This window comes from Anolis carolinensis, chromosome 4, assembly GCF_035594765.1.
Source record: "Anolis carolinensis isolate JA03-04 chromosome 4, rAnoCar3.1.pri, whole genome shotgun sequence".
NCBI classification, from domain to species: domain Eukaryota; kingdom Metazoa; phylum Chordata; class Lepidosauria; order Squamata; family Dactyloidae; genus Anolis; species Anolis carolinensis.
In genome coordinates, this window is record NC_085844.1 from 52,663,989 (window position 1) to 52,676,878 (window position 12,890).

Genomic DNA, 12,890 nt, shown 5'->3' on the forward strand with positions numbered 1-12,890 from the left:
TTCTCACTGGAGCAGTACCGGTTGATCTACTCACATTTGCATGTTTTTGAACTGCTAGGTTGGCAGAGGCTGGGGCTAACAGTGGGAGCTCACCCCAGTCCACAGATTTGAACTGCCAACCTTTTGGTTAGCAAGTTCAGCAGCTCAGCGGTTTAACTCGCTGTGCCAACCTGGCAGCAGGTTAACAGAAACATAAGGCCAATAGTGGAACCACACATTTCTTGCTCGCATCCATCTATTTTTTCAGTGATTTGATTCTTCTGAAAGTCGTCTACTATTTTTGGGTTGTGTGGGAGATTGGAATGATTGGGAATCATTTCTTTATCTGCTACTTGAGATAACCTACACATTGTATACGTAACATGAATCTGTCTGAACCATACCATACACCAAAGCCCTATGAAAAAAACAAAGCAAAACTACTTTGAAAAGGATACAACCTTCATAAAAGGTTATCTTTCATAATCTTTTTCCCCTTAAGGGTCTGGGATAAGTATTCATCTACAAAGAATTTTCAAAATGTCTGTATTTGCTTTCACAAGTGTCAACCCATTTATGTGACATATGGCATATGTCATTCTTTGCTAATTATGAAAGCGACCCCTTATCTAATGCATGCCACTTAAGCAGAGGAAAAATTAAAATTTGAATTTGAAATGTATTGTGATTAATTTTGAGCATTTAGAAGCCTGGTCCTACTTACTTTAATTTGAACCTGTTTCAGATTAGATTGTCTGACTTAATTTTCATGCAGACATGTGCCTTAGATAAATAAATAGAAAAATTGAAGTATCGGATCTATGATTATAACTTACTGGAATAAGTTAGCTGAAGGCAATCTTTAAATTGGTGTATGTCATTAAAAGTGCATTAAATTGTGTTTTCTAGGTGGCAAAACAGGCACCGGAACAGTGGTGGTTAATTTACTGGATGAAAATGATAATTTCCCAGTGATTGTAAAGAAAGAGTACACAATATGTAGAGACCGAAAACCAATTTGTCTTACTGCTGTGGATGCTGATATACCTCCACATACAGTTCCTTTCCATTTTGAACTTCCTGACCGGGTAGTGCCACAGTGGAGAATAGTACCAAATGATGGTATGAGTGTCTTTCCTAAAACAATTACTTTTGAAGTACTAAAGTAATGGCTTTGAAACAATGTTTAATTCTGGGTTGTATTGTTTTGCAGAAAAATCTGTGTATTTAGAACCAGTTGGCCCAATCGATTTTGGCGACTACTCAATTCCCGTCAGAGTTACGGATAATTCAGGTCACAGTGGCGTCACTGACGTAAAAGTTCGGGTGTGCGACTGTACAACTCCTAGTGATTGTTATTCCTCAAGAGAACAACCTGGACCTAGTATAATTCGAGCACCTAATGTTACACTTGGAATTTGGGCCATCCTGGCAATGATTTTGGGATCATTATTACTGCTATGTAAGCATTTTATCCTTTCCATTTATTCAAATTACATTTTCTTTAAAAATACCAAATATAGTGTCTTTTTGAATGTCAAATTGAAAATATATTGCAAGTTTCAGACTGATTCTGACTTCTTATGTCTGTGAATTAGGTGTTTTTCATTTTTTGGCCTCTTTATCCTCCCACGTCCTCAGCAGTAGGTAAAATGAGAGGAAAGAGGTACAAGGCATCCTGGATCAGTGTGCCTGACAGAGCAGGTTTAACTTCCTGTTGGCTGAGATGTTTTATGAGCTTTTGGGACAGAGGAAAGAGACTGCAAGGTGAAGTTTAAATGTCACCTCCCTGCAGTTGTTGACCCTCTCTGTGGCTTATGAAGCAGCTGAGCACTGGTAAACCATATCCAGGTTTAGAGGGTGAGTCAGTAAATGTGAATGGGTGAATTAACAGGTGTGTGGATGAGAGAGAAAATGGTGTCTCCAAACCACATTTACTGGAAAGTCAGCTAGAAAGGAATGTGGCCTGCTGGCTGAAAGTTTCATAACTTCTGCCTTAGATAAATAAACATAAAGCTGTGGTATATTTCTGATATACCCAGCTGCACATGAGAGGAATGGGCAAGCAGGGGAGTATAAAGATGCTACAAAAACCCCTTTTTATATTCCCTTTTAAAAAATACTGAAATAGACAAACATACATGTCTTTGTGAAAATAATACATGGATGCCCTGTGGCTCACTGCGTCTCTTCCTTTCTCCAACTCCAGTAATCTTGATCACACTTTGCCGCTGCTGTGGTGGTGCTGCACATGTCGGTACTAGTAAACATGTCTGTGATGATCTAGCAAACCAGAACTTAATTATATCAAACACTGAAGCCCCTGGAGAAGAAGTAATGGTAAGGCTTTCTTCGTTATTTTTAGGACATCTGTGAAAGTATGTTTCTGGTTGTTCAGTATGATGCCTTTCTTTCAGCATAAGCAGCCCACAGCAAAGATCAAAACAAAATGTACCTAAAAACAATCATGATAGTAAAATGGAATGATATTAACTATATTATAAAAGAACAGCATCAAATTAGAACATAACATTTAGAACATAACAATGGAAATAAAAATACAGCAGATCACACAATTAAAAAAATCCTTCCTTAGATGCCAGTTAACAACCAAACCCCTGCTGGTGGAAGGAGAATAAGGCTATAGAGATAGTTCATCTTCAATGAGAAAGAGTTCTACAGACTGAAAGCAGCTAAAGAGAAGTTATCTCATGTGTCCTCATCAAATGTGTCTCAGGCAGTAGTAGAATTGAGAGGGAGCTCACTGATCTCAAAATTTGAGAGGGATCATTTCAGGAGATGACAATCATTTAGATAGTGTAGAGGTAGACAATTGTGGGGCTGCATTAGTTTCCCTTGTCGGAGACCTTGGAGGGCTACATTCCCCACCATCTCAGTCCAGAAAAAAGTCCATAAATGCTCTCTAGGATACAGAGGAACATTTTAACAATGTTCTGGGGTCTTCCTAAGACATTTAAAGTGCCAAAGAGGCCCTTTTTAACAATATGAAATGAGAAGAAGCCACTTGCTCTTCACTTTGTGTATTCAAAAAAGTTCTCTTTCACGTGTGTAAATTTGCCCAAAATATTGGAGAAATACTCCCACACCCCTTTGAGCGCATTTGGTTTTATTTTATTTTATTGAAAAAAGGCAAAACGTTTGTAAAAAGACCCCTAGAGGGCTTAGGGCAGGCATGGGCAAACTTCAGTCCTCCAGGTGTTTTGGACTTCAAAAATTTCTAACAGCCAGTAAGCTGGCTGGCTGCCATTGAAGTCCAAAACACCCGAAGGGCCGAAGTTTGTCCATGCCTGGCTTAGGGAGTTCCAGATGTGGTACAAACACCCTGCTCCCTGGACGGACTTTGGAGATAGCCACAAAATGGCCTTGAGGGGCTGCCTTTTCCCTACCCCTGGTCTAGATCCAAGGCTTTCAGACCATAAACAGCATTTTTATGCTCGATTTGTATATAGGTACTTCGTGCTAAATACAGGGTAAGAAGCAGGCCTGCAAATCCATCCTCTTTTGGTTTGGATGGATGATGGAAGGAAAAGCTGAGAAACTGACTTAATTTGAATTAGTGAAAAAGTGTTTTATTTCTTATTTAAACTTAAGCTGTGCATAAATGGCATCCTAAAATTTTGCACTCTGGGCAAAGGAAACCACATTTATATTCAAAGGAATGGAAACATTCTCCAATAGATTTTCAGGGTTGGGGATCACTGTAATCTGTGGTAGTAAAGTGTGGAAGAATAAGTGACTAGGTTGGTAGCTTGACAACCAGAAATGCGTATGAAGCTAGATTAGAGACCTAAGGCATTACTGTCATTGATAAAGGCAGTGTATACTATTGCAGAAGAAGGAAACAGGATACAATGAAATTTTGTTGAAATATTTGGCCTAGGATCAAGGAATATAGTAAGAGAGTATCTGCATTTTTCAAAGCTAACTGTTTTCAAGGCCAAACACATTCTTCAAGCATCTCCAAAAGCAACTGTGTATATAGAAATCACCTGTTCATTAATGTAGTAATTAACCTGACCTCATATTGGAAAGAAGCTCAATTCTTTCACAAGGCCAGAAAGAGATTGTGGCATAAATCATGAACTACTAATATATATAAAAAAATAAAAGTAAAGCTAAAAAACACCAAACCAACCATAGTGCCAAAATGCAACCAGAACAACATCTCTGTATTTTAAAATAAAATATTAAAAGACATATTTACGCACTGAAGCCACTCGTATTGTCAGGAAGGAATGCAAAAAGAAGCTATCTGTAGCCAAAAAGAAAAAGAAACATCACTTAAAGATAGATGAAACTCTTCAAGTAGTTAAGAACAAATCGGAAGCAAAAGGTGATAGAAATAGTTAGAACTCTGAATGCAACTGTTCAATGACTTGTGCATAGTGTCAAGGAGAATGACTTTTATAATCAGTGAATAAAAAAAATCACAACAAAAGTGAAGAATAAGACATGTCTTCCACAAGATCCAAGAAACCAAAGGGAAATTAACCCAAGAGTTGGGATGCTCTACAATTAATGTTCTACATATTACATGATGAAAAAGAAATAAAAAGATGATAGAAGCTATACGTTGACTACAACTCTGCTTTGTAGAACTCCCATGGTGTATCTAAGGCAGCTCTGAAGCAAACTAACCCAGATTATTTCACCCAAATTAGTTTGTTCCAGAGCTTTCGCCTCCATTTTAAAGTTTGTATAGTACAAGCTGGATATGATGAAACCTAATACAAGATGTGGAAGCATGCACTGCATTCTTTGTTTCCCTCATTCCAATAATGTTCAAATCAGCTCTGAGATATCTTCCTTGGCACCTTGAAATATTTATTTCTCTATTACTCTTTTTTAGGATCCCAATATAATTCCTGTGAAAACAGGAAACATGGTTACAACTGATCAAGGGGTTGGCATGACAGGTGGTGGAATCAAGACTATGGGACATGAATCCTTTGAAATGGTCAAGGGTGGACACCAGACTCTGGAATCAGTCAAGGGTGTAGGAGGACATCATACTCTAGAATCTGTCAAAGGTGGTGGACATCATACACTTGAATCTGGAAGGGGCTATGGGCAGAACATGATGGATACATACAGATACAATTATTCAGAATGGCAAAATTTCACACACCCTCGTCTAACTGAGGTAAGAGTCCCAGCATTTATTTATTCTTAGTTCACAACTTTCTGATAAATAATATTAATCAACTACAGCTATGGTTGATATATTCTGGAAAAACATTTAAGATCTACATAGATTTCAACCAGTGGTTTGGATCATTACTCTATTAAATGCTGTCCTTCAGTTACGCTTAGTTTAGAGACATTAACATTGCTTTATTTGGAATTGTTACCTGCTTTTGGGTATAATTGAAGGGGAGATTGGGGGCAGTATATTGGGGGAGGTACCTGCATTGCCTTTCAGCTCTGCTTTGACGTTTTTCCTCTTTGAAGTAGGTTTCCCCTCCTTTTTCATCAATTTAGTGCTATTCCTAATACCTGCTTGTAGTGATATTAGGGACTGCTTGGCTAGTTCTGCCTACGAAACTATATGCAGAGCTTGGAATGATATTTGTATAGGTACATTATCTTCTATTTACTGATATTTAAAATGGAGTCTGTTGCCAATACTTATTACAGTATTAGGAAAAACGTAGCTTGTTAAACTTCTTGTTTTTTTTTTTACTGCGAAAAGCATGAGGTATGAAAAACATTCCTGTCCAGATGCCTAAAATGACCTAAAAAGTAACTTTGAAAAGTAATCACCAATTGTTTTCCTTTTATACCAATAAATCGGCAGCAATTTCATTCTCAACTTTCATGTTATTGTTGAAATTAAATGTGATTTTGTTACACTTTGGTGATAAAAAGCAACATATTATAGGTAATTATGTTGTTTGTTTAACCATTACTTCCAAGCTCTGAATATATGTGATAATGAATTTGATCCACAAATTGAACCTGTAATGCACTTCTGTTTTTTCGCAATCTTTGTTTAATTGTTTTTTTCTGAAAAAAATGGTGATTGTTATATGTGTGACCAATAGTTAGCTGATTATTTTGTTAAATTCGTTATAGAATGAATGATATAGACCAATCATGTGCATTTTTCGTATATAGGAATCCGTTAGAGGACACACTCTGATTAAAAATTAAACATTAAAAGGTAAATCAACGAAATCATTTTTATGCCATCTGTTTAGATTAGTTTAAGAAAAAATGAGTAATTTTTACTTTTCCCTCCTACACAGAAAGTGTATTTGTGTGGTCAGGATGAAGAGCATAAGCATTCGGATGACTATATCCTTTCATATAACTATGAAGGAAGAGGCTCTCCGGCTGGTTCCATAGGCTGCTGCACTGATCATCAAGAAGAAGAGGCTCTTGACTTTTTAGATCAGCTGGAACCCAAGTTTAGGACATTAGCAGAAACCTGTGTTAAGAGATAAATGTGCTGATAATCCTGAAGAAAACCATCACCTTTTCCATTGAGTAGCTGTTTTAAAGCTGGAATATAGCAGATTTCTTCTTTTTTTTCCAATGGGAGTGGTTATCAAAATGCTTTCTTAACATTAAATTTGCTGCCGTCAACATATCTGTATCTTACTTCAAGCCACTGTGTGGGGATTATACTTCATGTAATCTCACCTACATTGAAAAGTTTGTTCTTAAAACTAAAAATTTATAGTAAACCAGCTTTATAGAGGGGAACACATTTTCAGGGTTTTTTTTTTCCTTTCTATTTCTACCTTACATTATTTACAATATTGATAACTAAGGACCAACAATTTCTGCTTTTTGTGTGGGTGCCTTTTTTAAAATAGAAAAAAAATGCTAGGACACTATAGCTAAATGTTGCAATAGTTTCTAATTTTTGTATTCTTCAAAAACACCAACTCTCTTTGGTTGCAATTCAAGTAATGAATTAAAGCAGTGCTATCAAACTTTTGGTAAACAGATTGGTACCAGCACTGGTGAGTTTCCACGAAAGGAAAAAAACAAACAAACATGTGGCACAAATAATGGGACTGGACCCTGGCATATAGGGACAGTAATCTTGGTCCCAGTATAAAGTATCATGAGAAGCTTTGAATTGGAGTAACAAATGCTAATCAACCATCTAGCCATATCCTCTTGGTTCTTCCCTCTGCTTTCTTTCCGTCTACTTTCAAAGCATGTTAAGTTTTTTAATTTTATTTTATATTTGCTAACGGGTTTCTCCTAAAACTGTTGATATTTCCCTCTTGTGTGCATTGTTTTATTGTGGCTACTTTAGGAATAGCCAATAGAAAAGGAGTTAACTTTGAATATGTAGGATATGGTTGAATTATGTAAAAGCCTCTCAATAACAACGACAACAAATGGAGGAGGAAAAGGGAAGAATGGCAGTAGATATTATTGGAATTTCCAAGCTTGCTTCTCACTAAATAGTTGTGCATTAGCTCTGACAGAATATGCTGGATGGAATTTATAAGGTGACAGTCACATGCATTTGAAAACAATGGTTAAGGCCAACGCTTCAGCTTTGGGTATTAAATTAATTTCAGAAACAACAGTATCGTTTGCCACTCTGCTCACTTAATGAATACAGAACATTACCTTAATCACATCAAATGATAGATGTGAGGAGGGAAAAAACTGGAGGACCAGTCAATACTTGTTAATGCCTGTCTCTAACAAAATGGAAACCAATCTAAGAGATATAAAAACACAGTCTGTGCCAATTCACTACATTACATGGTAACGTTGCTTTGCAGTTTATGTGCGTGGACTTGCCTGATGTATGCTGTTATGATGAGACATTTTGGTTGATATTCTTCATGTAATATGTTTATGTAGCTATAATTTGTTAGGGCCAAGAGACATGAAGCAGCAGTTCTTGAGCTGCTTATCTGCAATGCTTCAAATAAGAGGTCTGAAAAAGGTTATACGCTATATGCTAACAGCATTGGGTTGGTTCTAGACTTAGCCATGCTTAGACTTATGGAAATCAGTTGCACTTGAGTTAGTCATAGCTGTCTTGTGTCAGTCAGAACCAGTGTGGTGTAGTGAATTGTTGGACTGTGACTCTGGAGACCAGGATTTGAATCTCCACTGGATGACCTTGAGTAAGTTATACACTCTGACTCAGGAAGACAACAGCAAACTCATTATGAACACTAAACCCTGTGATAGGTTCACCTTAGCATAGGGGTCCTCAAACCTTTTAAGCAACAGGGCTGGTTCACAGTCTCTCAGACTGTTGGGTGGTTGGACTATAGTTTGGAAAAGAAAAACACAAATACATATTTTATTTGTAGTGTTAAAAACCCATGAAAAACTACAATATTTACAATGAACAATTTTAAGCATCACAAACTTACCAGTACTGTATTTCAATGGAAAATTTGAGCCTGCTTTTGGCTGATAGTCAAATTAGTAAGAATTGTTGTTGTGTGCCTTCAAGTCATTTTAGATTTAAGTGGGATAAATGACCATGGAGGATCACATCTGGCCTGCAGGCCTTAGTTTTGCAACCCCTGTCTTAGCGTCACCATAAGTTGGAAACAACTAGAAGGTACCCAGTAAAAAAACAAAACAAAACATAATTCTTAAGGACAGTAAAATCTGGATCCAAGTCATTTACATTTTTAAAAACAAATATCTTGCCTTGCCTATTACAGAAATCGATATAATCATGATGAGATTTTAATGTTCAATTATTTTTCTGTTTTACATTGTCTTATGCTGTATTAGGCAAGTGCAACTAATGGCTACATCCGTCGAATCATAAGTGGTGATTATTTCAGAAACCTGCAACACTGAAAAAAGGTCTACATTATTGAAGAAAAGCAAGCTTTAAAGTTTATAGAATACTGTACAATAGCTGCCATGAACATGATTTTGTCTTCCAGAACTACTTGCACTAAATCTGCTTTAACATTTTTTTTGTAGTGAGTGCAATTGGTTTTTGTAAATTAGCTTTTCTGTTGTTTGTCTGTTTATTATTTAGTCTTTAGTACAAGATTGAATGTTTTCATGGATCTGCAGAATCCAGAGAAAATACTGAAAGTGTTGAAGATCAGTGCAGAGCTTTAAATGGCCCATAATTTTTATTCTGTATTCAGTTTTTCCACAAGGGATTGCATTTGGGAGATCCAAAACAGAAGTCTCTAGTATCTCTGATAAACTGTATGGAATTTAGTAGAGAATACGAGATTGCGACTATTGAATGTAATTACAATCTACAATGAAAAAAACCTGGTTTAAAATATAACTTTTTAATGTATTTTGGGGTGCTGAATTTGGAAAACACAATAAAATGTTCAATGCACAATTAATTCCATAAATTTAATATTTTATGCATTCAGTTACTTAGTTTTGATGAAGTATCTTGATTTTTTTCTCAGATCACCATGATAGAAGTTAAAAGATTTTCTAGTTTGTATGTCATGATCAAAGCCATTTTTTCTTTTCAAAAAGTAAAAGGAACCTGTGTGTGTATGTACCTTCAAGTCCCCTGTCAACTTAAGGTGATTCCATTCATTTTTCATAAGGATTTTCTAGGAAAGGCAGAGCCAAAGGTAGTTTTGCTATGGTCTGTAGCACGTGGTATTCTGTAACCAGGTTTCTCAGTGCCTTTGTTACCTTGTCTACTACACACAAATTTACTTTGAGTGAAAGGTTGTACAGAATTCCGTTCTTTTATCTTTAACCTTGTTTTACATTAAGCAACATACAGAGACGGATTATTTTTCAAAAATAGCAGAGAAAATGAGATCCTACAGAATAACTATTAGAGAATATTTATGTGATTTTAACATGGATTTAGTATTGAATTAATCTCTGTATCTAATTTTGAATTTTGAATTGTAAAATTTATTGAAGCAGAATAATCTATTAATCTAGAACTGACGTTTGAAGTCAATTAAAATTGCAAAATGTCCCATAATCATGAAGAATTTGAATGTTGTGTGGTTTCCGGGCTATATGGCCGTGTTCTAGCAGCATTTTCTCCATGTAAATTCCATATCAGATTTCAGTCTAAGTAATGTTTATTAAGAGGAGGTACCATATGGTAGTAGACATATTTCACATTCAGATCTCAGCTTGGCCTCACATTTGCTGCGTGAATTATTTTGAATGAGTCCCTCTCTCTCAACTTTCCAGTTGTAATTTGGGAATGATTGCCCTTACATGATGCAGTGCACTATATCCAAAGTATTTTGAATACTTTATACTTTATATGCAAAGGGCCTTGAGTACTTTATATGCAAAGGACTGTAAATATATTTTGGTTGCTTGATTTTATTAGCTGGACAAGGTTTTTCACATTTAATAATTTGTGCCATTTGCTTGCTCTGCATTTGGAACACAGAACATGCTGCACAATTGACACATAAATTGTTTGAATCTAGCTAAACATGTACCTGTGATGGCAGTAAGGATTCTCTATGCCTACAATGTACATAGTTGATCCCTTTCCATCCAGTGTGCAATCTCTTTGAATTACTAAATTTACTGTCCTGAAAGAGTTGAAAATACAAACTAATGTGTGATCAATTCTCTATATGTAAAGTTTGAGCATTTTGTATTAAATATTTATAAAAACTTTACAAAGTGTGGTGTAAAAAGCTTCTAGGTTTTATGTTTATATCACCAGCTAATTGTTTGACTCAAACTGAAATTGATTTGTTATTTCCAACTCTGTACTTCTCAGGAGCTGTCTAATTGTGTAAACATCTTGTTTTGTTTCATGTTTTAAATACATTTTGTACAAGAAAAATAAAGTGGCTTTTATTTCAAAATAAAGAGATTTACTACAGAGTTCATTCATTTTATATGTAATTCATAGATTTATTTCTTCAGACCCAAAGCCACTAGCAAGTATTGATATAAGAATGGGTAACTATCTTCTGCTTTCATCCCACATTAAGTGGTCAGTGTAAAATCATAGAGTTGGAAGAGACTACATGGGTCATTCAGCTCAACCCCCTGCCAGGCAGGAAAAACACAAAACACCCCTGACAGATGGCTATCCAGCCTGTTAAAAATATTCCAAGGAAGGAGCCTCTATCACACTCTGAGGCAGAGAGTTCCTCTGTTAAATTACTATCACAATTGGGAAGTTCTTCTAATGTTCAGGTGGAATCTCCTTTGAAGCCATTGCTCCGATTCCTAGTTTCCAGGACAGCAGAAAATATGCCTGCCCTCTTCCTTATGACATCCTTTTAAATAATTATACATGGCGATCATGCCTGCCCTCAACCTTCTCTTCTGCAGACTAAACATGCCAAGCTCTTTTAAGCCACTCCTCATAGGGCTTGTTCTCCAGGCCCTTGATCATTTTAGTTGCCCTCATCTGGACACATTCCAGCTTGTCAATATATCTCTTAAATTGTGGTGTCCTGAATTGGACACAGTTTTCCAGGTGAGGTCTTGACTAAAGCAGAATAGAGGAACCATTACTTCTCTTGCACAATACTTCTTTTGGTGCAGTCCCAAATCCCATTAGTTTTTTTTGGCTGCATCGCATTGTTGGCTCATGTTCCATTTCTTGTCTACTAAGACTTCAATATCTCTTTCACGTGGACTTGTTGAGCCAGGTGTCATCCATCCTGTATCTGTGCATTTCATTTTTTTTCTGCCTAAGTGTGGTATCTTATATTTCTCCTTGCTTAAATTCGTTTTGCTAATTTTGGCCCAGCTCTCCAATCTGTCAGGATCATTTTGATTTCTGATTATTTCTTCTGGAGTATTAGCTATCCCTCCCAATTTGGTGTCATCTGAAAACTTCATAAGCATGCCCTCTAAATCTTCATCTAATTCATAAATAAAGATGTTGAACAGCACTGGGCCTAGGACAGAATCCTGTAGCACCTCACAAGGAACCATTGGTGAACATCCTTTGGGTTTAATTGCTCAACCAATAACAAATTCACCTAACAGTTGTATTGCCTAGCTAGTTTGTTTGCAAGATCATAGGGGACGCTATCAAAGGCATTACTGCAATCGAGATATGCTATATTCACAGCATTTCCTGTACCTACCAAGCTTGTAACTATTGAAAAAAGAGATAAGATTAATTTAACATGACTTGTTTTTGAGAAACCCATATTGACTTTAGTAGATATGCCCTGAGAAATAAGAAAGCAAAATATCCCTTTTTGTTCCTATACATCTGAGAGTTGAAAAGAAATTAATCTGACAAGAGGGAATAAAATGTTAGATTTGGTGCCAGACAGTGCAGAAAAGTAGTCTAACCTAACACCAAAGTCATAATATGTTCCCTCTCTATGTCTCTTTTTGGTTGTATATTTATTTATTTATTATTCAAACTTATATGCCGCCACTCCCCTAGGGCTCGGGGCAGTTTACAAGAACAGGCTGAAATCTAACAATTTAAAAACATCTTAAAAACATCTTTAAAACATCCTAAAAGCATCTTTAAAAAACATCAATAACAGAAATCAAAGCCTGCCGAAACAGGTGTGTCTTACATGCCCTGCTAAAGGCTGATAAGTCCTGTAAGGCACGAACTTCAGGTGGCAGAGTGTTCCAGAGAGATGGTGCCACTGCTGAAAAGGCTCTGCGTCTAGTTGTTAGATGCAAGGTCTTAAAACTGGGGACTTCCAATAGGTTTTGGTCCTCAGAACGGAGGAATCTCTGGGGTTTGTAGGGGGTGAGGCGGTACATTGGCCCTAGACCATGTAAGGCCTTAAAGGTAAGTACAATCACTTTGAAAGTGATCCGGTGCTCAATTGGTAACCAGTGCAGCTGCCGTAAGATTGGTGTTATGTGGCATCTCATCGGGACTCCCGCAAGGAGCCGGGCAACTGCATTTTGCACCAATCTGAGCTTCCGGATCACCGACACAGGAAGGCCAATGTAAAGGGTGTTACAGTAGTCCAGTC

General features: G+C 36.7%; 1 protein-coding gene across 2 annotated transcripts in view; it reads left to right on the plus strand.

Moving 5' to 3' along the window:
- The window catches only part of LOC100565442 (desmocollin-2), a 43,617-nt gene extending 32,829 nt beyond the window's left edge, over positions 1 to 10,788 (plus strand). The window contains exons 12-17 of one of the 2 annotated variants that reach the window (XM_008114919.3): positions 889 to 1,101; positions 1,193 to 1,441; positions 2,189 to 2,319; positions 4,850 to 5,143; positions 6,118 to 6,163; positions 6,249 to 6,368. In XM_008114919.3, the coding sequence (XP_008113126.1) occupies positions 889 to 1,101; positions 1,193 to 1,441; positions 2,189 to 2,319; positions 4,850 to 5,143; positions 6,118 to 6,153 (923 nt within the window). In that variant the 3' untranslated portion in view covers positions 6,154 to 6,163; positions 6,249 to 6,368. Of the gene's footprint in view, positions 1 to 888; positions 1,102 to 1,192; positions 1,442 to 2,188; positions 2,320 to 4,849; positions 5,144 to 6,117; positions 6,164 to 6,248 lie in introns of both variants that reach the window. The other variant, XM_008114918.3, reaches the window with a different exon arrangement.
- Positions 10,789 to 12,890: the final 2,102 nt, after the last annotated feature.